Genomic DNA, 26,768 nt, shown 5'->3' with positions numbered 1-26,768 from the left:
CTGTCAAAGGGGGAAGAAGCAACCCCATCCTTGTCACTGGTGCAGGCTTTAAAGTGACACAGAGCGAGCAAGCTATTGCCCATCACTGTTGTCAGGTCTGTAAATTATGTGCCATTCCCTCCAAGTCTGAATGGGGATATCTACTGAACTAGGTTTAACTTGATGTTATTTTTAGAACAAATTATATTGATTGCATACTATTTCAAAGGCCCCAAGTAATAAAGTACACAATTAAATGTATCTGTCTGACTAGTTTCATTTCTCTGTGTGGTTTTATGTATAAAAACTTAACTATTTGTTTTCCAGACTCTTCTGGCAAAGATTTCGGTCCTACTCTGGGATTGAAGAAGTCCAGTTCTCTTGAGAGTCTTCAGACTGCTGTGGCTGAAGTTAGGAAGAATGAACTCCCTTTTCACAGACCCAGGCCTCACGTGGTCCGTGGTCGGGGGTGTAATGAGAGTTTCAGAGCTGCCATTGACAAGTCTTACGATGGACCTGAAGACGGAGAAGAGGGTATGTTGCTAATGGCACTTATTGAGGGAGCCATCTTCACTGAGCACTGCTGAGGGCCAACTCAATAAAGCACATAAGCAAGTGATTTAGTGCAATTGAAGTTGATCACATTTTAAAACTGCTTGTGTCTTCCACTGAATAGAGCTGTCTTTGCAGTACCCCGTCCAACCTTGACTTGGTTTAGTGTAAAGTCTTTCACTGATCTCCTTCGGGGCAGGGGTGGGTTGGAGGATTTAGAATTCAATCCTTAAATAATTATATTTTTCAACTTCAAGAAGCAGCTGCCTTCTTCAGATTACATTAAAAATTATCTTGCTTGTTTTACAGAGCTGTCTACAATTCCCCCTTCTCCAACCAGGGAATTTGTTTCCTGTTATAGACAAGGCAGAGTGTATTGATAGCACCCTGCTGCTCATTCTGTTACCATGGGCTTATAGACCCCAGTCTGGAAATATGTCTCCCTTAGCATGAAGCATAAAACTGTGCTTGGATCCTGAGCCCCCCAAATAGAAACAACACGGCTCTTCTCTAACCAGACAGAACAGTTTTATCTATTTCTTGTTCAGCCATTAAAACAGAAAGATTCCAGGAAGTGAATTAAATCGTTTTGTTACGTAGGTGGTTATGTCAGTCGCCAGAATCTCTTGTTCAAGTAAGCTCTCAGTGTTTGCATCTCAGCATGTCAGTTTTCTCAAGCTGGTGGAGATTAACAAGCTAGATTTCAAATACAATAGTGTTTTACCATGTCAGGATTTTTGTATCGGGAATAATAACTAGAAAACAAGTCACTAAAATAACTCTGTATTTACAATAGAAATCTGCTTGAATTCACTACATATGTTTAGTCTGCTTTTTAAATTATTCAATTAAATGGGTGAGTGTTGTGAGTCATTTGAGCACTTTGTGGACACTCATGCTGTATTTCATGTGTTTGCATTTTGGTGGCCATTAGTCATCCACACTGCTTCTTTTTCATTCTGTGCAGATGGTTTCTCTGATAAGAGCTCTCACTCTGGTCAAGAAGCTCAGAACATGGAATCTGCCCCTCCAGGGAACCCTGAAATAGAAGATGCAGAAACCAAAGCAAAAAAAGACAAAAAAAATAGAGACAAAGAGAAGAAGAAGGAAAAGGGCAAATATAAAATCAAAGAGAAGAAAAGGAAGGAAGAAAATGAAGATCCAGAAAAGAAAAAGAAGAAAGGCTTTGGTGTCATGTTGAGGTATGGCATTTTACAAAGCAAAACAGCCACCCATTCTCATTATAATGTAGGAAGCAACTGATACTCTCATAAAGTAGTGGGAAAATTATTTCACTTGGACTCAAAATGATGTTTATGTTATTTAAAAAGAAAGCAGTTTATACTTTTACACCAAACTTGTAGCTGAGGCAGAAGACATTTGGCAGACAAAATGTCTTTTTGTGCCTTTGAAATTCATTCCCATATGTCAGAAAAGATTCAAGGTTTCAGGCTAAAACCAAGCGTGTGTCAGTGGGGGAGGCTTTGTGGGGAATATTTCTGAGTAATACATGACCCACTCCCATGCTCAGACCTTCACCTTCTCTTCCCTTGCTTACCTGCTTCCTTCACAAGCTTTGGGGAGAGCAGGATTGCTTCTATTACTATAAACAGTCTAGTAACATTTGCAGTTGCTGAAAAATAGTTGCTAGCTGTGATAAAATCTTTGCTTCACAGCTTCAGCCATTGCCTGCAGTAGGCAAAAGCTCACCATCCTCCCTGCCCAGCATGCAAGTGTTTGGATTTCTTCTGTGGCTGTTGGTTGGTTTTGCGTCTCTGGAATCATCAGAGATTAGACAAAGTTCTTCAGGCCATTTTCTTGCTATTGCTGGAGCCTTTGGTGCTGTAGGCACTCTGATTGCTGTCACCCCTGCCTCTGGTACCTGTTTACTCTATTGAGGATTAAAGTGTTTCCATTTAAGTAGATCTTGGCAATTAATATAGGGTATGTGAATGAAATTGAGTGGTCACATGGAAGAGATTAGACTGTATGACCACGCAGTTACTTTTGGTACTGAACGCTTAACGTTAGCTTTAGGAGGCTATTGATGTTTCTTAGCATGCTGTATTGTAGACCAGCCAGATACATACAAAAGCCACAATCATTGCTTAGGCAAAGATACATTTAACCAATAATCAAAGAAATTCACCTGCAAGATCAGATCATTCACTTACAATGATATTCATTAGGACAGTGATATATGAACTCACATTGCAGCTTTCTGTTGATAAGTCCTCTGGATTCAAATGGCTTGTGTTATATTGAAGGTTTTAGCTGACTTTCTTCCATGTGTCATCAATAGGAATCCTCAAAATTGTCCTATCAACTTCTGAACACTGTAGAGATATTGTCAAAAATATACAGGCATGCTTATGTGCCAAATGTGCATGATTTCAGCAGTTGTTAGCATTCATAAGATGAAGGTGCATGGATATATCAGTCTGCATTCAAATAGGGCTCTCTAGGAATGCTGAGGAGGCACATTCTCATACTTGTGCATTGCACGTGCATTTGTGTTCATACTGTTTAAAGAAATAGGGCTTAACATGGAACAGTAGTCAAAACACTGAATAATTAGGAGGATGACTGCAACAACTCTCTTGTGTATCTTAAGCTTTATGTCTATTTTCATTCTTCTTTTTAACTCTTTGGTGTGAATAGGGCTGTTGGAAGAGGAGGAGAGTGACACAGAGCTCTGACAAAAGCATAAGTATTCTGTTCCATGTATCACTGGCAGATTTGAAGTTTGAAGTGCAAAGTCTTACTTACGGGGGTGTGATGCCTGAGCCAGAAAGAACATGGGATGACATCAGAATCCAAAACAAGTGATTGTAGTTGACAAAAAATCTGATAACGGTCAATATACAAAGCTGGGAACTATAGGTTACCATTCTTAGTGATTCCCTTTTTCAGAATATATTTCACATTTTGGTTGTACATGAGCTTTATTCATCTGTTCTTTTCATAAGTTTGCTTTTTATTTAGATTGATAGTCTTCCCAGCAGACAGTTAATAATATTTATTTATCTGTATGGCAGCACAGAATGGGAATTTCTATCCCACACCATTGAAAATCTCTACAAAGCCACAAAGATGGAAGCAACAGGTTATAATGAACAGAGAAGGAGTTGTTGGTAAGAGGTAACAGTTCAGCTGGGAGGTTTTCAGAGGTTCTGTGTCCTCATCAGTGTTTCTTCCTAGAATTTATAAAATTGTTCTTGAAAAGAAATTCCTTCCTGAGAAGGTGAGAGTCCTAGGGAATCCCAGCCACGATAAAAGTGAAAGAAGGGTGATGACCTGTAAAGATTGAACAGGAGCAAATAGTGTGAGTTTACAAAAGAATTGGGGACCATATGTCCTGCTCAAGTTGAGTAAAACCAGGCTGGTAGTTTTTTCAGGGAGAAACTGCTGCGGATGACATGAAAAACAAAAACAATTAATCTGAATGTTTTTAAAACAAATAATAGCAAACTAATGGGGGACCTTAGAAGGGGTTAAATACTGACTAAATACTAGATTCAAGAGGTATTTTTCAAACTAGAGTTTTGCACTGATGTGAGGAGTGAGTCTCAGGAGCGCTAGGGAGGAGGAGGCTGCAGTAAGAAGGTTTGAATGATCAAGTATTTTAGTAGCACGGATGGAAAGAAACAGCCAGATTTTTTATGACATTGTGGAGATGAAACTGGCACGTTTTATTGGTAGAACATCTGTGGAAGCAAAGAGAGAAGCTGAAGATGACAAAGTTGTAAGCTTCTGCAGCAGGCAAGGTGACTACTAATTCTTGATAGCTTAAGAGAAAGAAGTAGAGAGAAGTATTTAGAAATAGAGATGAGCTCAGTTTTTGACACGCTGAGTTTAAATTGGAAGGGGAACCTGCCATAAGAGGCATTAGAAATGTAAACACCATAAGGGAGCAGAAAGCTGGATGGAGAAGGAAATCTGTAGTGCGCCTTTTGTAGATATGGTGGTAGTTGTACTGTGATCCCCAATGTGGGAGACCACCGAAATGAGGAACAAGGAACAGATCCCCTGCTAGACTGACAGGAGAGAAAGACCCAAGAAAAAAGAAGCTAAGAAAGCAACTGGCAGGAGTGGGAAGAGGATATATCTGCCTGGGACCAGGCAATGCCATGAATTTTTTAAACTAGGCCACTGACTGCAGCCATGTAACTGATTGATCCTACCGAGAGCTGGAACCCCACACTGATACATTCATACTGTTTGTAATTTGTGGGCTGCTTTGTTCAGAGCCATTTCAGCTGTGCCTGCATAGTTCTGCTGCGCTGTGCTGTGTAGATGCATCCAAACAGGAAAACAGACTGGCTGAACCAGTGTCAAGATGGGGTTGAGATAAGTAGGAAACGATCATCTGCGGTGAAAGCTCCAGGACCAGAAGGACAATGAAAATATTTCTGAGATCTTGCCAGAAAGCTCAGTGCTAATTAAGACATATGCACTTTCTGGCGAATGACTAGGGGTCAGGTGTAAAGGACAAAGGAAAGTAGAATTTGAGGCTGAAGCAGCTGCTGGAAAAGTTGCACTTGTCTACAGTGGGATTTTTGTGCTATACTTGCTGGGTCATATATACAGCTATAACAAGTTTTATCTTGATAGTATGTCCATGTGAATTGGCTTGTTTCTGCCTTATAATCAATAACAAAGCATTTCAAGATATTAAAACCAAACCCAAGTATTTATCTGTAGTACAAGAAGCGCTGAGCTTTAGTCTTTTGCATCTGAGATTTTTGAACATATTGGAATTGCTACTGCATTGGGTTTTTACTTTTTTTTTTTTAATTTAACAACAGAAAATAGCAAAGCTGTTAGCAGTTGCTAACAGATTTCACTTAGTGCCTCATCTGTTGCTCAGCTGCTATTTACTTGTAGTTCCTGGTCTTTTTTTACACATACAAAAAAAAAGAATGATTGCTTTCCTGCTAAGCTTTTCCTGGATTTAAGCTTTATTTAGGTGACTGTGATTCAGGGAGTCCGTCAAGAAATCATGCTTTTATTTTTCATTGGCTTTAAAGAAGTCCTATTGTTTCACTCAGTATTAACTGGAAGTCTTGGCTGCAGCATTTTAATGACTGTGGCACTTGGGGCAAACTAGGTTAATACACTGGAGATTTGAAATGCATAAGTCTCAATAATCGAAAGTACTATTTTACTGTGATGCAGACTGCACAGTGTTTGTTTTCTTGTTTGGTTGGTTCTGATGCATATATTGCCTGCCTTAGTACTGGATGTGTATATGTGCTGTCCAAAGAACAACAGAAGTTGACTCTGTTAACCGTTTGTATGTAACATCGGCTAAGGAGCATTATATTTTCCTTTTTGATGTTTTCTGGGACATTGCACATCATAGCTCACTAAATAACCCACCAGTAGACAACAGACAGCAAAGTAAATTGATATTGTGTATCCGGAAAACAACTACATTAAATACTTTCATTACTGGAGCTGTTACTGAATGTATACTGCAGTCTCAGGAAAAAGCTGGTGTCTAGCATCTATGCTGAAACGCTTTTGGAACAGAAATAATACTCAGTTCTGTGCAGATACGTAACAGTGGCAGGATTACAAAATACCACATTCAATTCTTGGTTCATCCCTTTTCTTACATTGAGCTGACTGATTGTTTCAGGGCACGGTGAGTCTTGAGGAGACTGCTGGACCTCAAATGAGCTTCCCTGCCCTTCTTTTTGAAGGTGTGTAGTATTTTCATGAGAAGCACTATAGTGAAACAGCATATGTGTGCCTTTGAATAAAGGTAGTGTGTAGTGTCATTGGTTTAGAACTGTCAAAAGCCTTGTGAGGTGGTTCTGTAGGCTGTTTGGAAGGGTTAATTAACCCCTTGGTGCAGGGTGTTAGAAATCCCTGATGCTGAGCACTAATGCAAAACGCATTATCACTTAGCACCGGGAATGCAAAGCTGATCTAACCAAGAGGTTAATTTAAAAAAGAAAAAAAATTATTCCTCAGTTTGCTAGGTGATGAACTCTAGATTTTAAATTTGTGATCTATAGTTATTTAATTGTCATGCTTTGAAATACTATCAAAATACTCTCTTCTCACAAAGGTAGGCTTTGTGTTGGTTTCTAAATTAAGTAGGAGAAAGACTATACCTTTAAATCACCAGGGAAATGTGACCTCTGCTGTGCCGTGCTGCTCTGTATCCTAATCCCATAGCAGTTGTTACAGTCCTGGTGTATAATAAATGTAAGTCTATGGCTCTCTCACTACCTTTTCCAGATAGTGATTGTAAAAATTCTGGGTAGCCCTTTCAGCTTTATGGGTATGAAGGTAAGTTAGCTAATGGACTGCAGCCACACCAATGGCATCTTAATAGGTCGCTCCCCCAGGCAGAGACCAGTAGGCTGAAGTCATAATTTTTTTTGTGGTATAATAATCTAAGAGCAAGTATGTAATTGGTGACCCAGAGTAAAGAGTTTTGCCAAACTGGAGTGCAGTGGGAGAACACCCTTTCATTCAGTCTTTATTTCTAGGCTGGATTCAGGAGAAAAAAAACAACCAGCCTTCTTCATATAAGACAACTCCTGTTAACTTGACTTCACTAGTTCACTAGCAAATATTTTCAGAATTAGTATACATGAGAAAATGTCTATCCCTCACAAATACTGCACATCAACCATGACTTGCATATTTGTGCATGTATACATGTAACTGCAAGGCCAGGAAGCAGCAATATATATGTGCATATTAGTTACATTTGCTTTTTCCTCTTCAGAAAGAGTGCCATTTCCCACATAATAGTTCATCTTAAATTATTTACTTTCCATTTGACAATATGAGCCATGAATATTTTATTTTTTGTCCCCTTAATTTGCCAATTTTCCTTTGAGCTAAGTGCCTTAGTGATTTTAATTTTTCATTCTAGTTGGAAGACAGAAATGACCCTTTTTTCATTATTACTATTATAGGCCTTGTGCTCAGAAAGATACTTTTTACAACCAGCACTGTTGAGCCTGTAATGGTATTGCAGGGTAGATAGCATAATATACAGATATTGACTTCCATTAAGTATAGCACTGTGATGGCTTATGGAGAGATTTTTTTCTGCTCTGTGTTGCCCTGAGAAGTTGAGCATTGTAGAAGAAAAGTTAGCAATATAATGAAGAAAGAGCAAATAATAAAGATGTGATTTGCTGGAGAGAGGGCAGTGTATATAACTTTTTAATGTATTTATATGTATGTATATATGATGCAGGAAATCAGTATGGACGTGAATAGATAAAAAAACAAGACTGGATTAAATTATTATTTAATTAGGCTAAAGTTATTTTACAGTTTTTTGTCCTCAATAGCAAAATGATCTGAAATGGATCGTGCCTGTGTATTTGATAGACAGCATCAGTTAATGAGGCAGATGAGTTATTTAGAGGCCTTGATTTCCTTTTGCCTAATAAAATTCCCACTTTTCAAATAGGTAAATTAGTAAATAAAACTCCTGTTTCCTTTAAAGAGCACAAGAGCATGAGGGAGAGGAGATGCCTAATCAGTTTAATGTATCTCGAGTTTGTCAAGTATTTTAAACTAAAAAAAGACAAACACTTCAATTTACATGTATCGCTTTTTCCTTTCCTCCACCCTATTGATTCCTCCTTGGCTGCATTCATAGTCAGACTAAAACACAGAAAATAAGGGGGTTTTGTACTAAAAATGATCATGTGAACTGCCTACTAAAGGCTTATTTGTTTAATTAAGCATCTGTTCTCCTCTTAATATGCATGCAGAAATCTCATTAATGTTAGATGTATGCAAGTGCAGTGAAGAAGAATAGACCCCTCACTCTCATTACTGAACTTGGATAACAAGATTTATATTTACTTAACAGATCAGAGCAGAAAGTTCCCTCTGACTATTTAAAAGGACTGGAAATTACAAACTGTTTGCAAGGATCATGCTTTTTGTGAAATAGTTGCATGTTCACTTCAAGTTGAAATATCATTATTCAAGACATTACTAAGCAAAAAAAAAAAGCAGCGTGCTTTGTCTGCAAGGATTAACTTTGTGCACTAAATTCTGTGATGTGTCTACTTAAATGTATACCTGCCTATTCAATATTGACCTCTGTGCATGCCACACCTGCTAAAATAAAAGTAAATTCCAGGTCTTTTCTGGAGGTGGCGTATTTCTTCTAAGTGTCTGTCTCCTCTCTCCCAAGAAATGCCTTCTGCAAAAAAAGTCCTAGAAAGCAAAGTATATTCTTGATGAATACTGAGCACTGTGGCGGTGTGTTTATCCTTCAGTCACTATAGTTGGCTGTTACTTGTTCTAAAATTCATCTCTTATCTGAGGATAAAACTTGAGTTCCAGATTTGCCATATAAGTTATGGTACATTGGGTATTTCTGTATGTAGTATGGATGCATTATAGTCCAAGAGCCTTGAGGTTTTAACGTCATGCCCACAAGAATTTGAATTAAGGCTTCCTGAGCTGCATTTTAGCCAATAAATACGTATTTTGCTCAGGAATACAGTGCAGAGTATGAGTTCTACCTTGAGACAAAAAACCCAGTGGTTTTGCTGATTTTCTGTTTCAGTAGTTCTTGTAACATGAACTTGGTAAATGGGGGCGCGAGGGGGAGAGACAACAATTAACAGAGAAATTACACAGAAGGGGACTCCTGACAGATTCCTTAACTACAAAGTGCTGGCAGGTGCCAGTTTAATAGGTATTGCCATTAACAGCCATCTGTAGAGAGAGAAAATGAAATGTACTCATCTCACTGAATTATGATTTATGCCAGACAAAGCAGTCAAACCAAAGTAATATTTATATTCTAATGCAGAGTCATTGATTAAATGCACATGGCATCTCAAATCCAGTTGACATTTTAAGTTGAAATGATTGCAGACATGTAGCCATTTATTTAACTATTACTTTAAAAAATGTGTCTCTACTTGTTATTAATAGAAGAAAGTCAGACCTGACCAATATTTCAATAGACTGACCTTTTGTTTTGCTGACATATAAAAGGAACAAAGCTCCTTTTGGGGTAGTCACAATTTCAGAGCATATGAAGTATGCTAGCTTCAGAAAAAACTGACCCCTTTGAACCACTCTGTCTCTTTCTTCCCTCTTCTTTTCCACACAGCATTTTTGAAAGAAAATGGACAAGAGATGGTTTAGGAGATAGGAAAATAGTCTGAGAGGCTTTGTTTCAAGTGCCTGCTCTGCTACTGATTTCTTGGGTGACACTGGTTAAGTCACTTAGCTGCTCTAAGCCACAGTTGTCCTTATACAAAAGTTATCCTCTGTGCTTATAAAAAATACAAATAACAGCGTTTCCCTGCTTCATACGATCATTATTCAGATAAATCTGTTAAAAAATAAATACATTTAAAAATTAGTCTGGCTACTCCTGTAAAAGTCTAGCAGGCAAATAGTTTTATTTTTAAGAAAATGAAAAAGTAGTAAGCTTTTGTGTGATTTTTCTCAAACTAATTTTCCTCTAATATCTAGGATTCTTCCTTCTCTTTCTGAGGACTTCTTACTATCCTTGCTTTTACTTTTTTCCGGTGATTCCAGTTTTTCTCATTTGTTAATGTCCTGTTGCCCAGTTATTTCCACACAGCATCTCTCCATTCTCTTTCTAACCTTGTCTCATTATTGCTTACCTTCCCATCCATTTTTAGCAAACTGTGGTCTGTTCTGTCTTTGGGGGGGGGGGGGGAAATGAAGCAAACCTAGCCCAGTTTGCAAGTTCAACCTTCTGCTGTTGCAGTTACTGAGAGCTGTTTGACAGAATACTGGGTTGCTCACCCTTCTTGCTACTACTTGTGTGAGGTGCCAAGCTGGGGTTTCCTCCTCCTTTCTGTACTACCTCCTAGCTACAGATACTCTTACCTTCAGAAATGTGGTTTGGAATATAATGCCTCAGAATTATAGTTGACCTTCTGTCTTTTACCCTGATTTTATGCTTTCTTGCTAGAAAAAATTGATTTGTCATTTCAAATTTAACATGGGCAAACTCATTTTTTCTCTGCAGATTGTTCCTCTTTATGTCCTTACTCTGTCATCATGGAAACTAGCAGCATCTTCCCCCTGTCACAAAAGCCCCTACATGGGATGTCATCTTTTGATGAAGCTTAAACCCACTCAGTGGGGCAGTGTCCAAAATTTGCTGACTTCTTACACAACACACTGAAGACCTGACCACACAAAAGAAGTTTCTTCCCCTTCTGCTTGGACTCCTGTTGCTTCCAGTTTATGTCAGTCTCTCTTGTGGATCGCACTGCTGGGTCGTTGTTCTGACTATTCTCGCCTGCCCCTGTCAGCACAGCACCAACTTTGTCTCCCTCCCAGTTTGGTCTGCGTTAACAGACCAGTGTGGTAACGTATTGCTTTGAGCAACCATGAACACTTACCAGCCAGCCTGTCTCGGCAACACACTTCCTACTGCAACATGTTGCAGCCTGTCGGGGCAGAAAGTATCTTATATAGCCCTTCAACTTCCGTAAGATTTTCCTCTGCTGTAAAACTTCCATGATGTGTATGAACATTGGCAGGATTAAATGAGTGATGAAGTAAGGCTTTATATCCTTTCCACCCCAGCTCCTGCTTTCTATCCGTGTCCACCAGTAGTAAGAAAAGCTCTTTACAGCTTCCTGCTCTGCACCGCCTTTGGCTGTGCCCCATTCACCTCCACCTCTCCTCATTTGTTTGAAATCTGTTAGGATGTGAATGCAAAAGTGCAGGATTGATCCTTGCCTGGCAGTTCCTCCTCGTTCAGCTGTTAACTTCAGGAGTTAACTGGAGTTAACTCCATCTTCTTATCACCTCTAGCCCTCCATCCTCTGACGATGCTTGTTTGTCACCAGGTTTCTGCCCTTGTTACTTTCTTCTCATCTCTCAACCCCGCTCTGTACCCCAGGCTCTCTCTTGTCCTAGCTGTCACGTAGCTTCTGCAGAGCCTTGACTAATAAGCCTAGCAGAGTTCGTTTGGGCTCTGCCCTCTGTGTGTGTTGCTTCTACTCTGCACCTTGTCATGAGGAGCAACTGCTTTGATTTCTCAGCGGTCATGATGCTGCATGGCGTTTACCGTAGAAGTTAATTGTGCTATTGAGTGCTCCCCTCACAGAAATATTTACATTCAAAGAACCTTCCCCTGCTTGCTTTCTTAATTTCAGTGGAACTAACGTCTCTAGGGTCTTTTGAGACAATTTGATCTTACTCTTTAGAAGTCTTTGAATAATTCATAGTAGTGAAAATGAAGATGTCTTCTCCCTTTTCCTTTCTGTTCTTGCAACTTCCCACTTCTGTCCTATTTCTTTTTTGTTGTTGTTGAGAAGAAACAGTAAAGAATGAATAAAAAGGAATCTGGACAAATATAAAATGTTAGCCAAACGCTGACATGAAAAAAACTATCACCCTCTGTGTGTGTGTGTATATATTATATAAACTCTGAGATGTGTCACCACTGGTTTAGGAATTTAAAAAAAAAGATTCAAGTCTTAAAGGTTGACTCATAAGGCGCAAAATTGTCTCTCTCTGTGTATGTGTAGTACAAGATACACAGGCCACTAAGTATCTGCTATAGTTCGTTAGCATTTAACTTCAGTATTAGGTTTGAAGTAATGAACTGTATGCCTGTGCCATTCATTGTCCCTTATTTGAAAGTAGTGAATACCTGGCCTCACACTAACCCCAGATTATCAGGTTGGTTGGTAATAATGTGTAAACAGAATGGTAAAGCTATTTTCTGGTGACAGAAGGCCACCACTGTTGTCTTCTGTTTTCTTTCTAGCCAAAGAACCTTAGCAAGTAGTGAGTCGGGCACTGTTCGTTCTACCTCTGTTGTCTTTTTGTTTAGCTTTTTATCCTCTAATGTGGAAATCTGTATTACAGTAGCTTAGCATAACAGACATCCTAATGTTCTGTTTTTAATTAGAATTAGATTGAGGAAATAAACAATTCAAAGAAGTTAGCTTTCCTTCCCCTTCCCGCCCCCCAAATATGCTTTCCATATCCTCTTCTGCATTTGGAAGTGCTTGTTTCCATTCATATGCTCTTGAATTGTTCAGCCTCCCTAACAGATAGCGAGGAAGGACTGTCAAGCAAGATCACTTTCATTCATTTAGTCTTCTTAGCAATACGTGTTTTTAAATTATTGATTTTTATCTGTTTGTTTTGATGCAGTCTGCACTGTGAAATACAATTCTTAATATAAAAACTTTGTCAAAATGTGAAGATTTCACAAAACCAAACTGCACTGCTCTTGAGAAAAAATTTCCACTATACAGCTGCAGATCATTTTTACTATGACTAGAAAATACATATATACACATACCAGAGGGTGAGTGACTTGATCTAAATTACTCAAAAAGAAATTAGCAAATATATCTTTCCTTTAAAAAGGCAGATTATTATGGGTGTAAGTGCTGCAATAGGTTAATGTACCTCTTCATCTCTGAAGACCTCCGCCTCATCTTTTTCTTAATGAATTCCAATTTAGGCTATTTTAGCTTGGTTGTCATTTGTTGCTTCCCAAACCATCAGTCATCTGCATCAATGGAGGGTGCTGTAGGCAGGTTCAGGCAGAGCTTCAGGAGCTCTGGGCTGAAATGGTTTGGGAAGATATGTAGAGAAATTTCTAGGTATAGATCTGCTTTGAGTTCTCTCTGCCTATAGCAGTAGTGTTAGCTGCTTTGTTCCTACATATGAGATGTTTGCTAATTTCAGTAATTATGAAGTGGAAGTTGTGTTTATGTATCTGTAGTATGAATGCTGATGATGTTCTGTGAGACTATGATGAGACCTGTAAATCCTATGGTGCTGGGTCTCTGTAAACTGCATAATTTGTTGATTTGCCTGTGAAGTATGTTGCACCCAGTGAGTGGTGAAAACTGATTCGGCAGGCAGGCTTGCTAGTTCTGAGTGGATAAGTGGCTTTAGTCCCCAGTGCTGTAATAAAGCAAATCTGGTTTTATTGCATCTCCTGCATGGAAGTTACTATTAAAAATCTGTGTTGTAGAGATATTCCAGTGTTTTACAAGACTTACATGTTTCTGCATGCTTGGAGGGGAGGGAAGGAAGCCACGCTCATACAAAATATGTGCTCTAGCGGTCTAACTAGAAGCACACCAAGTTTTAGGCAGTCTAAAGTATGCTAACAAAAATATTGCAACAGCAGTATATTTAGTTCATCCTTAACGTTTATTCAGGCTTAAATACCAGCTTCCTCTATCTTGTTGGGGGTATTCAGATTGGAGAGAATAAGTTTAATCTTTTTTGGTTTTAGGCTAGAGTTTAAAGAATTTGAAAGATGATGTTCCTGTCATAGTGGGAAGAAAGATCACTACTGGCCCTAGACCTGCTGCAGAAAACTTACATTATACCATAAACTGCTGTCCATGCACTTGTATGCAGTTGGAAGTGGAGCATGGACAAGATGATCTTTCACTGGGGAAGATTAAAAAAAAAAAAAAGGAAAGAAAGAAAAGAGGAGTAACCAACAATCCTAGAGTAGGGGGAAAAAAAGTGAGGATTGAGGTTCAGAATAACTAAATAGTTAAGATTTACCTCAGTAGTTGAATAACTTCTTGAGGCCTCAATCCAGTAGAGCAAAGCAATAAACTACAGCTGTATTTATATACATTTCTGTCTTCTTTGCTCTAGATCTTTATTAAAACAATACATTCACACCATAGTAAAAGGCTACAGTGGAGCTAAAATTAAAATACATAGGTGACTTTTGAGAAGTGTGTTGATTATGTGTATAGGTTGTGTGTGCGTGTATAATTCACACATCACACATGGAAACTCAGATTTTTCTACCTTTGCTATTTCAAGCTGTTACCTGCATTCTTGTATTTTTATGGAACTGGTGGATTAGCACATAAATCTTTTAAAGTATTGTATAATTAATTTCCAGAATATCAAGTAAAGGCTGGGTCTCTTTCTTTGACAGTCTATTTCTGTCTCTGTAATGAGAACAGCAAAAGGTTAGGAGAGGAGGTGGTGGATTTACATGTTTGAGTACTATAAATACTCTAGGGGAGGGGAACAAGGAGGTCCTTAAGGGCTACATAAGCTAAAAGGAGCTTCTTTACAGTAGAATAGTCTCGTCACATCACTATATATCTCACTCATCTTCTCAAGGACACAGAGGCACTCAAACATGTTGAAACAGCCCATGTCTGGAGAAAAGCATGTTTAACAGAGTATTGTGTTAATGGCTTCATGGGATACCAAGACCATTTGTTGATCTTGGCTGTCAGTTTATTGTCTTTCTCAGTCTTTGTTTATTTTGTGTACATCAGCCATTCACTGAGTACCTTGGGACACAAATTGCCTGTAATAGATCAAATTTACTGGTCAAAGGTTAAGTCACTCTCATGAGGCTGCTTGCCTGTGATAGCATTGGTTTCTGTTGGTTTTAATACTGTATTTATTGCAGTAATATTGTGATGTCTTCACACAATCATTAAAGCTCAATAGAAAGTTCTAGTATAGCTGTAGATGATAGCTTGGTGAATTTGGGCTGTCATTAACTCGAGCAGATTTCTTTGCCACGAATTTTGTGTGTTGTATTTAGAAAATGCCAGCCAGATTGAAACTGGTACCACTCTCTTCTGTAGAGAGAAATCCTTATCTAGGGGGGCTAGCATTTTGTGTTGTCCAGCAGTGTTTAGACCAGCTCCATCCTTAAGTTGCCACAAAGCTAAATGGAAAATTATGTTGAACATCTAGGTTTCTGTTTAGTAACCACCATGCAAGGCAGATACAGACCTAAAACAAGCCTACAAATATAAAGGTTGATGTGGAGATCTGTAATATAAGTCAGAGGAAATTTCATATACAGCAGTGATCAGAGGAGGAGGAAAAATACAAAATTAAATTGGTTGCATAAAATGTCATGCTAATTTATAAGCTAAAAGGAGAAGACTAAATGAAGCACTGAAGTATGAGGTTTTCACTCTGTTTGTGAATATTGACTTAAAATGAGCTTTAAAAAGCAATACAAAAAAAATAAACCGAAATTGTGGTTGGTAGCCTTCTCAAGGACCCAGTTTCAAAGGCTGACCAAACGGAAGAGAGGGAGACCAAAATAAAACATCAGGGAGGAGGGAAAAAACCAATCTAGAAAGCAACTTCAATTGATACAGTGTCTGCATACAGATAATTGAAGCCATGAGATTTAATTAAAATTACCAAGTGGATGTTGCTATCAAGAATGAGACAGTGAGGCTTAAACAGAATTTCTCTGAATGTGTACGGGGAATTTTAGGAGCAAGATAAGAAAAAGAAAAATTTTACTATCAGCTGTATAGAAAGGTATTCACTGAAGAACAGCTCAAGCTGTGGGCATTCTCCAGGACCCCTGGGTACCAAATTTAAAGGATAACCAAATGCTTTATAAAAGCATCTTGTGATCAATTGTATTGAACGGCACAGACAAGTTGCATTGAATCAACACAGATGACAATCCATTTGGCTGAGCATAGAAAGATCGTTATAGACCTTCAATATGGTAGTTTCAGTTTGGTATCTGTCCATTTTGGAACTTGGACTTGTAATAATTGTGTTGGTCTCTTGAAAAAACAAAACCTGATTAACGTCAATATACTGTAGCAGTTCTGAAAAACAGAACAAAGAAAGCTGGGAGAGTACTGTAACAAGCAGGTTTTATAACCTATTTCTTTTGAAGCACAGCTAACATTTGTGCATTTAAATGACAACAGAAAAATTCCAGAAGCTCAGACTAAATTTGCATGACCAGTGATGAGATTGAGAGTAAAAATGTTTATTATTTCATGGCAAAAGTGGAAGGAATAGGGATCAGCTGCACAAGTGATCAGACCTGATTGCAGAAAATGAAATAGAAATACCAACTGAGGCAGAGCGGAGTGATCAGAGGGAAGGGTTTGGGGAACCTAAATAACCAACAGTCATTTCAAAATAGCGGAGAGCATCCTGGAGCCTGTCAGTCTTCCTGAACTAAAAAATAGCAGATGTTTCAAAGAGATATGGATTGGTCTTAAACCACAGAAATACAAACGTGTAGTGGCTTTGTGGCAAAATTTTCCAGGCCTGAGTCAAAGCTTGCTGAGCTTCATGGAAGTCTTGTACTGGATGAGACCCACAGAGTGTTCCCGGGTACGTACAGCTGTGAGATTGAAGTGAGCTGGTATAAAATTGTGACTAATGCTTTCTTCCTTTGGGTTGTAAGGGTGTAGGAGAATTAACTCTAGTCTCCGTTCTGTGTAGACTTTGGAGTGATGACTGCTTTTTCAGACTTGCTGGGGAGATCCTAGCTTGAAACTGAGAGCTCATAAGGTCCACTTCTTCCCTGAATAGTGAACCTAAAAATGGTGTATTGAGGTTCTGTATTTCTTTCAGTAATTCAGTATCAGATTTATTTTGTTTTCTTCAGAAGTACCTTTCAACTGATAATCCTGAAGACTGCAGTCTAAACTTAGAGATTTCTGCTACTCGTTTATTCTCACTGGTATACAAAGATTTCTGAGACCAAATTCTTCCTTTAGCTGCATCTTTACAATCCCATTCTTTTGACTTGTGTTTCACAGGAATAATTCCAGATGGAATTTAGCCTTGTAATTCATGAAAAAGAATAAAATCCAGGTTTTTGTCTATTAGCTTTGCTGGTTGTTCAGGGCTAAAAGGAGTAAAAAGTGGGAGAAACTAATTTTATTTCCTTAATTTATGGCTGAATTCCCAGAGGAAGCAGATCTGTGAAGTACTATTTCTGCCATGTAGAGCTCAGCATTGAGTAGGGGAGGAAACAGGCTTTTTGCCCCTGAGAATTTTTAGATTTTCATACAATATCTTGCCTGGGTTGAGACAACAGTTCCAAAACTCAAATGTTCCTCATGGCATAATTCTGAAAAAGAAAAGGGTTGGGTCAGTTAAAAATACTTATTTGTAGTCTCGCTTTTCATTTTTAGAGCCTTTTAATAAGGACTAAGATGGATATTAATCTGAAGAGTCACTTTGTTTAAAATCCCTAATAGCTTATTGTGAAAATACAAGAAAACTTGACAATTTAAAAAAATCGGTTTGTGGCATTACCGAAAAACAAAGAAAAATTGCTTACCAAACAAAAAGCTGATAACCTCTACAGTGTGCTTGCTTAGTAATATCTACCATCCTAGAAAAGAGAAATGGTCTTTTATAGTACTTTAGGAAATAGGACCATAGTGATTACTGAACCCAAGGTTTAACGTCGTAAAAAAGTGTGCATGATGTGACTGAAAAATGTAACCTCTTTTGTACAGTCGTTGCTGCTATTAATTGTAAAAATCTGGCCTGTGACATTACTAGAACATGGAGCAGAGCTAAAAAGAACTTTTAAGTGAAATCAACTCATGATCCAAAAATTTATATAGTAGTAATAATAAACTTCTGATAAGGCACTGACTTATGGCTGCGAGGAACAGATGGTGATAGCCAGTCACATCCCTGCTGTAGCCCATGAGGATCTGGTAGGATTTAATGTGGCACTGAAAGTGTTCTGAGGAAAGAAAGAAGCCTGCTCAAAGTAAAACCAAATATCATGGGCTAATAGACAGACTCATAAGAAGGCCACTCAGCAGATTCAGCTGAAAGGTTATAGGATGAAAATGAGTAATAAAGAATAATGGCAACTCTCCAGCAGTGGAAAGGGAATACTAAACATGAAAATCAAGGCATATCGTTGCCCTTCTTTGTGCCTCTTATTTTGTTAAAAGTGGAACTGACACTGTGTGTCGTCTTCCTTTAAAGAGAAGAAAAATACTAATTTAAGGGCTTCCCCAGTAGTGCTCTCCTCTCTGGATCCCCCTTGCCCCCATCCTGTGTTCAGTGGCGACAGTGCCCTGTCCTGCTGGGTAAGGGACAGCGAGAGAAGTGCAGCCACCCTCCAGTAGCCTTTCTCAGTCACTACAAAGAAGTCTGCCATGTAATGTGAATGAATGAACAAAAAAAAGAAATACAGTTAGAGATAAAATCACTTTTCATTCCCCTCCTTGGAGCCCTGTAGCAGTAGCTTTCCAGATTTCCCTTGCCCATGCCAGCCAAGAATGTACTTTCTCCACAGCCTGCCCCATAGAAGTCCTGATGCAGGACTTTCCTTTGTCTTAACTGGTTACGATTTGTGTCCACATACGATGCCCTTCGCAGCTTGTTTCCAAAATGAAAGTTGGCATTATGCTTGTTATTGTTCAGCTATACATAAAGTGAAACAGACTTTCAAAAATCATTTACAGAAGATATGCTGTGACTATTGACATTTTCTGACAACCTAATTTTTCTTGTAGACCTTCCCCTCTCCTCCCACCTCTCCCCACCTCCCAATTCCTACCCTGCAAACAGCAGAAATGTATTTGGGAAAGTGAAAAGGTTATGAATCAAACTTTCGAGGTATTTTTTAATTGACCCCAGGTAGACATTTAGATGGAGCTGATAGAAAGGTTGCAGATGTTCTATATTAAAAAGTCTCTTTATATTAGATGATGCTGTGTCCTGCATCTAATGATTGAGTAGTCTCCTGTGGAAACATGCACTTACCCATAGCACATACGGAGCAGTTTCAGTTATGTACATATTTCATCTATCACTGAATTAACCTGAAAAGTCTTGGGTAACCAGATCCCTTGGATGGAAGGGCTGGCTTGATGCTTGTTTGATAAAGAACTTTTTTTTAGTACTAAAACTTAACAGGTTTGTTCTGAAATGAAGCCACTGATATTTCACTTGGAACCATAGGCTGCATAGACTTAAAAGCCCAGCATGTAATGTAGAGACTTTGTTCCAGTTACATTTTTCGTAGTTGGCACCATGCAATGTACACTGGTTTGGGGCAGGGGTGTTCCTGGGGGGGGGGGGTGTTGTTTGTTTTTTGTTTAAATCCTGACCAAGAATGGTATTAAGCAAAAATTTGCAGTTTCGTTAAAAATGGGTAATGCTGTCAGAGAAAAATAGCAAGAAATTCTAGAGACTCCTGTTAAATAATACTGATATTTTCAACATTTGGAGTAAAACAGTATGAACGGGGGTTGAGTTTCAGGCTAGAGAAGTGCTAACTTTAATTCAATTTGAGGGCTTCGTTACAAGCTGACCTTTACAATATAGCTGGGAATCAATAATACTGTATGCTGTTTCACTCACATTATATGAAAACATGATCATTTGCCTTTTTTAAAAAAAAAAAAAACCACCTTCATTTTTAATGTTGTAATCTTTTAATAATGAGTGGCTGAATTATCTCTGTAATTCATTACTCTCTCAGCTGTTAGATGAATGGGATATGTTATGGTTTCTCATTATTCTCCATGGTGGCAAGGAGAACAGACTGGGGATTTAAATCGCCTTCCACTGCATGGGCTGTAGACATGCTGATGACTTGCTGTGAGATTGCATTTAGTGCCAGGATCTCTGGTGCTTCAGAGTGTAATGCATTCGGTTGCCACGATGAACAAAAGCTTCTGATGGTTTATGTAGGTATACTAAAAGTAAAATGAAAGAGAAAGAGCAAAGAATGAAAGTAAAATGTTGCTTTCTTTTACAAGTGACTAGTTGAGTACAGAGGAAAAAGTAATAAATTTATGTCAGGAGGGAAACAAATGTAATAGTTGAAATATTATACGGACATCTCTACATGAGAGTGTGTGTGTGTAGATATATAATGTGAAATACAGTATAATCTTAACATTGTTATGTACATACTTATGACTGCACTGGCTCATTACCCATTGCATCAAGGATGCTCAAGTGTTTATTATGCCATTTACCAAATTATAGCTATTTCCTGAACAGCCGGCCTCTGCTGAATATACTTGTATTCTGTCCATCTTTAATAATGAAGCCTGCACTTTGGGGCAGAAACATAGTCTGGCAATGATCAGCAGGAAATAAGAGAGAAATTGGTAATCTCTTTAGCTTTACTGTTTTATGTTGTTTATTTGTCTCTCCCAAGTATTCGTTTAGGGAACTTGGACAGCATAGGTCAGGCAGCTGGATTTCTTAGTGGATATTAGGAAGTGGGCTGAAGAGCAAACAAATCTCTAGTAAGTTTTATATAGTGTTTTGGTTTTCAGTCACATCTAAGATTTAGCTAATATATCTTGGGGGGAGTGTTGTAATAATTTTAATAAAAATATCAATATACCATTTTATAAACACCAGTTATTTATTGCAACATCTGAGTAAGCACATAAGATGGATTATATCTAAATGAAACAGTGCTGGGAGGTAGAGGGATTCAAAGGAGTTTTTGAATATTCAGGCTGTTCTGCTACCAAGTGGCCTGGTAGCAGTTTGGCCTGGTATCTGAGCAAGGAAATCCTCCCCCAGGGATAGGGACATTACCTTTTGAGGATAGACTCTGCCATTGTCGCCTTGTTGACCTTGAGGGTAGTTTGGATGATAGTGTGTGTCCAGCCTCTCGTCTGGGAGTAATATCTTCAGCACGTAAGGGCCATGGCAGATGGGGGCTGCCCATCTCTTTCCAAGGTAAAAGGCAAACCTACCTAAGGTCACGAGGGAGATGAAGTTGTACAGTTCAGAAGAGGTCAGGAAAGATTTCTGTTGCTGATCACTGATTGAGTCTAGCTGTCCAGTGTGGTGGGGTTTGGATTTTGGAGGGGTTTTTTTGTTGTGTCATGGTTTGGAGTTTTTTGGTTTGGTTTGGTTTTTTGTTAACTTTCTGCAGACCTTTATTAAATGGCAGGGGAGGAAGAGCCAGTCGTGTTGCTTACCTCTGCAGTTGCTTTGCAAAACCAGCCTGATACAGACAAGAACCTCATCTTAGCAACAGGAATTTATTGGTCAATGGATTAAGAGACCTTGAGCTGTGGGAAGATAGAGACCTGCAACCAAGTTAAAACGAGTAGGTTCCTGGTTCTATGTTCAGTCACAGGTTATTTTACACAGAAAACATTCTTGATCCCCTTTTAGTAAATAAGGCTTGAGTAGTTGGTGGGATTTTAGAGTTCATGAAAAAAATCATTGTAGTCATTGCATCTCTCTGTGTCATTAATGTTTAAAAAATAATGAGAATTATCTGGGTTTCTAAAAATATCTTAGAATAATACTCAAAAACTAAAAGTATTTTAAAAAAATCCATCTACTTTTTACCATTTATAGTGGTGTAATTTTTACTTTTTTCCAAATACACAAGTCAGTTGCACATGCTGTTCCTCTTGTTTTGTAGCGTTGCCCCAAAGTTTAACTTGCTCAGTAAAGCAGTGCTTAATCATAAATCTGATTTTATTTCACTTTAACATTCAGAAAAATATCCTCAATAAGGTTTAAGAAAACTGTTTGGAATATAAATGTTGGCATATAATCCCTTCAATTATTGAAAAAATAGTCCAGTCAATCTCTAGGTTGGCTTTGTAGCTCAGAATGGCTTAATGTGACAGGAATGCACTATAATCTATGAAAGGAGCGTCTTAATTTATCACAGAGCCCATTACTTTTGAGTTATATTTTGTGCTCAGGGTAGCCACACTTAATTCTTCACAGATAACACAGAATGAAGTCTTGCCCATGATGTGTTTTAGAAAATGGAGTTTACTGTTTTCTTTTCCAAAGAAAAGAGTGGCTTTTCTTAGGATGGAGCTAAATGCAGCGCCTCATAAGTTTTTGGAACATGCTTGTAATTCTACAAAACAAATGTTCTCAAGATCTTGACAGTCAGCTGTGGAAGCTGGGCAATGTTTTGCGGGTAAAATGCAGCTGGATCCTCTTCAACTTTTGCATTTCCCCCTCCACCACTAAAGTCAGTACTTCATACTCATTTCTCATGTACTAGAGAGTACTAGTCTGGATTAGTTTATTAAATACTTGAGTTTGAGTTAAAAGTACACTGAAGACAGACATGTGTTCAACATTATTCTATGCGTTTGGACTTTGAAGAACCTCCAAATCTATTTAGGATTTTGTATGATGAAGAGTTGAATTCTGTTTTAAGGTACTTGAATCTACCCAAGACTTACTGCCAATTTTTGTTGCTAACAGAGATGCTCTCCAGCCCCTAACTTTGTGCATCTGTATTTGATAAGGCTGGCAAATGTCTTTGATTAGGGTGGTTTTTTGGAGTGGTCATTCAGAGGCAACCTTCTTCTGTACTCTGCTGTGTCTCATAAAGAAAGGTTTTTCACATTAGTGAAGCACTTAATTACATCGGAGCAGCATAGTTGCTTTGGGTTTTAGACTTATTTGGACTGTAAAAGCGAAACGTAACGAATGTTACCATCTGCTGTTCTCATTCCCCCCTTTCCCTCTCTATGCCCCAACAGACTCTCTTCCTCTGTTTCATCCTTATTGTCTGATTCAAAATCTTGTCAGGGTACTTAAGCCATGTAGTAGCTTCAAGGCATGAAGCCCAAGATTGGCTTTTCCCAGACAAGATTCCACACTTGTTCTGTGAATTAAGGGTTTCTACAAAGGTTAGCCAGAACTATAACAGCACCTTTTTTTTTCTCCCTGAAAAGTAAACTTGACACATCTATCACGTCTGAGGACTGGAAATTTCTGGCTTCATAGAGGAAAATGTGTCACTGTGGTGTACGTCGTCTGACCTAACTATCCTAGAGATTTTTGTTCCATTTATCTCCTACATGCTTTATATAACGAAGGAAGTCTCCCTAGGCATGATCAACCACAGAGAGTGAGCGAAACACAATGGTTTCAATCAAGGTTTCTGCTAACGCAAGTTAGTTGATACTCTTCAGTCAAAGGTGCTAGCTTTCACCTTGGAAACCAGTAATAATTATTCTATTCACAGACATTTTGTAGATTTTCACTAACCACTGTTCACAACCTTGTGCTTAAATTTGTAAGATGCTTTTTTTATTTTGAATCCTAATGTTTTGTCCCTTTCAGAAAAATAACCTCCCTGTGACCTGAATTTCTGGAGTTCTGTGATGATCTCTGATGTGAATATCTTGATAGGAAATGCTGCAAATTTCTTTGTATCAGCCAGACTGTATTCCAAGCATGCATGCGACACAATTCCAGCAAACTTGGGTTACTGCTTTTCCTGTAGAAATCTGTCCATGGCATGAAAGAGCTACCAAAAGAATCGAAGCAGAAAGCCTTAAAACTCATGTGTTGCCCAGTTTATTGTTACTAAATTATGTTAAAGAGCCCCTCATTTCATCTCCAGGCAGGACACAAAAATTGGAACCCAGCTAAAGATATTTCAGGGAGGGATGAGGAAGGCACTGAAAAGCATTAGTGATTTTTTGAAAACTCAATTTAGTTTCCCTGAGCACCCAACCTTGACATTGAGATTGTTTTCCAGAGAGCCCAGAGTACTCGAAGTGGTCAGCTGTTCTGGAGTTAAGGACCCTGGAAGCCCTGGCTTCTCCCAGCAGGCTGCAGCTGCCACAAAGTAGCAGCAGTGCTGCTAGCAGTGGAGCAGAGCCAGAGAGGAGGGTTGTTGAGTTTCCTCCTGGCTCCCTTGGGCAGCTCCCCAGCAGACTGCTTGGGGGCTGCTCTGGCCGGCTCCTTCTAAGGCTCTGGGACCCAGGAGAGCAGAAATGCTGGGCTGCCCTGGAGCTACAGACAGTAAGGTCGGACTTCATCATGGGAAGTCGGGTGAGCTGCTGAGAGGCACAGTGGAGGCCTTTCGTATTTGATGTTAGATTGATGTCAGACAGGATTTTTCACTACAAGGTGTTTAATCTCTTACAAAACTTTGTCAGAATTTTTCCTTCTAGTTCTATGTGGGGCTGCACACCCTGTCTTCTTCATAGAAGTTGCCAAAGCAAACAGCAGCTGCGCACTAAAAACCGATCATTTAAAGCACGTCTGTAAAAAGAAAGGTGTAGCAAAGCTTTCTTTGGCACTGCATAATGTCATGGACTGTCTTTGCCTACTAAACATTCATTGCAGGCATTTTTGATTTTTAGTGTCCTGCATTTCTGTAAACAGGTTTCATGTGGTCAAGGCATGACCCTGAAGGTAATTACCTTTGCGGTTTTAGTTGAATTGTTACTACTGACAGAAAAAAGAAATGCGTTGTGTCTCATCTGAGCAGGTATGAATAGATACTTCTGCAGAGTTTTTTCTTCCTTTGCCTGCTTCTGGTAGTAGTTGTCTGACAATTATCTGGATGGTCCAGGAGCAAAAAAACAGGGATGAAGAGAATGTAGTTTTCTCTTGGGACTTTTATTTTTCACACTGCATCTACCTTTCTGAGACTGGAGTATCATTATAGAAATTTGATGCATATGCACATTTAGCTGTATTTTTTTAGCTAAGCATAAACTAGAAGACCCATTTCACCCTACCTATGTGGGGAGAGCAAGTGAGAAGGTATACTTTATATGCTACATGATTCTTATTCTGTGGTAAAAAAGTGATAATAAACACACTGCTTGTTAAAGAGGATTCACGTTAGTGCAGGCCTGCAGCATTGATCTGGTCAAAGACTCTTTACTTTGCAAACAAAACTTTTATATCTGTCATAACATTACAAGCTGCTTTTTTATCTGCATGTGGCAATGAACTTGTAAAAGATCTTCCTTTTTATTTGAATACTCTTAATTTCCTTGGCTGCTTCTGTGATGAAAGGGACTTGAAATCAAGTAGTGTCACTACTAGGGTTAAATATTTCACTATGGAAAATCTTATATGTTAGAGGTAAGAGCTACCAGCACAAAAGAGGACAAACAAGCAAAGGCAAAAATGTGCATTTATAAACCTAGAACAGCAAGGCCTACAAAGTGAGAGTTGTGAATATCATTATGAAAATGTCAACAAATATGCAAATGTTTTATAATGTGGTGCTTACTGGATGACTCTGTCCCCCAGCTGACTTTTTAGAGATGAACTGTAAATTCTTCCATTCTTTCTCCTGCTTGGTCTGCTCCATCCCACACATGCAGGTGTTACAGTATTACTTTGAAACTAGCTTTAGAGATGACCTAGTTCATCTCCCTGGGGCTGTATAAAGTCCATATAAACAGAACGGGGATGTATTAGAGCCATTTATAATCATTCCGTGAGAGGCCTAGAATCAGTCTGGAGATGGAGAATATGTCTAAGGTATGGAAAGCTTAATTGACAGCCTTAAAAAAAAAACCAGCAACAAGTAACCTGATAAATGACACAGACTGTTAATTAGATGTCTAAATTTACCAATTGTGTCAGGAAAATTAGGACAGTGGGAACAATATGTCCCTAAGCTGCTCACTAAACAACTGCTGTACTACTTATTTATATTTATCTGATGAAAAAGTACATGCTGAAAGCAGCACAGGAGGAAATCTCTCCTCTCTCACTAGCATGAAGCTCCCAGACCTCTCTTCTCACAAGGCCTTTGTGTCCTGATATTCCCTTGTCTGAACTGATCATTGTGCTATGTGGCCTCAGGAAATATTAGGCTATTAGAGAATTTTTATAGTCTATGTACAGGAGGGAGCCATGGGGGACTTCCAAGGCCTAATCTAATGTTCAGTGAAGACGATTTACAAATTCCTGTTTGTTTTGTCAGGAATAGGGTTGGGCCCACATGGATGAGAGAAAGAGGGAAGTTAGTCTCCAACTTTTAGGATTCTTATTTATGTACGTATTTAAATAAGTGTCTATTGCAAAATGTGGGGTATTTACATATCGGTATGATTATGTGCATATTTAAATATATTTATAGCTAAGTAGGCAAACATTTACATATGTACCTGAGAAAAGTGCCAGTTCCTCCCCACAGAGGACTCTGGTTCCCAGGTGGTTGGCTGCCCTGTGCCGTGGTGGTGGGAGCCTGGCTGGTGAAGGTCAGGAGATGCTTCCTGCAGCGCCTCCAGCCAGCGAGCGGCTCCCAGCCACGGAGAACGCCATGGAGAACACCATGGCTCGCTTCCCATTCCTCCTGCTTCTGTAGCTTTATTGTGTTCTGCATCCGTGAGGGTCAGGGAATATTATAATTTCAGTAGTCACTAACTGACTCTTAATTAGACAGGCAAAAGTGAGTAACTCTAAATTTCTAAACCAGTCTTTACCATCCTTCCCTGCGTACCTGATACTAGGCAGGGCTAACTACCTAAGAGATAATAATGGTGTTTTGAAAGTTAGCTGTTTTGTTTGTTTCTGACACTTGTAAGTGATAACTTTCTAGTTGTATTCTCCCCAGAGCCTGCTTTGGGCGAGTTGGTTTGTTTTTAATTCAGAAGGGAGTTGAGAAAGGATACGTTTGCAGCTGGGCTGCATGTGCACTGCTTGGTTCAAGGTGCCTGTATATGCACTGCTGTTGATTGGAGCTGATAGTG

At 38.9% G+C, this 26,768-nt stretch overlaps 1 protein-coding gene across 9 annotated transcripts in view; it reads left to right on the top strand.

The window, feature by feature from the left end:
• Nucleotides 1-26,768, top strand: part of PARD3B (par-3 family cell polarity regulator beta) — a 437,827-nt gene that overhangs the window by 292,718 nt on the left and 118,341 nt on the right. For all 9 annotated transcript variants that reach the window (XM_050899878.1, XM_050899879.1, XM_050899877.1 and 6 more), the window contains 2 exons: nucleotides 307-513; nucleotides 1,499-1,733. In XM_050899878.1, the coding sequence (XP_050755835.1) occupies nucleotides 307-513; nucleotides 1,499-1,733 (442 nt within the window). The remainder of the gene's footprint in view (nucleotides 1-306; nucleotides 514-1,498; nucleotides 1,734-26,768) is intronic.

This window comes from Gymnogyps californianus, chromosome 7, assembly GCF_018139145.2.
Source record: "Gymnogyps californianus isolate 813 chromosome 7, ASM1813914v2, whole genome shotgun sequence".
Taxonomy (NCBI): Eukaryota; Metazoa; Chordata; class Aves; order Accipitriformes; family Cathartidae; genus Gymnogyps; species Gymnogyps californianus.
This window is presented reverse-complemented; position numbering and strand designations above follow the sequence as displayed.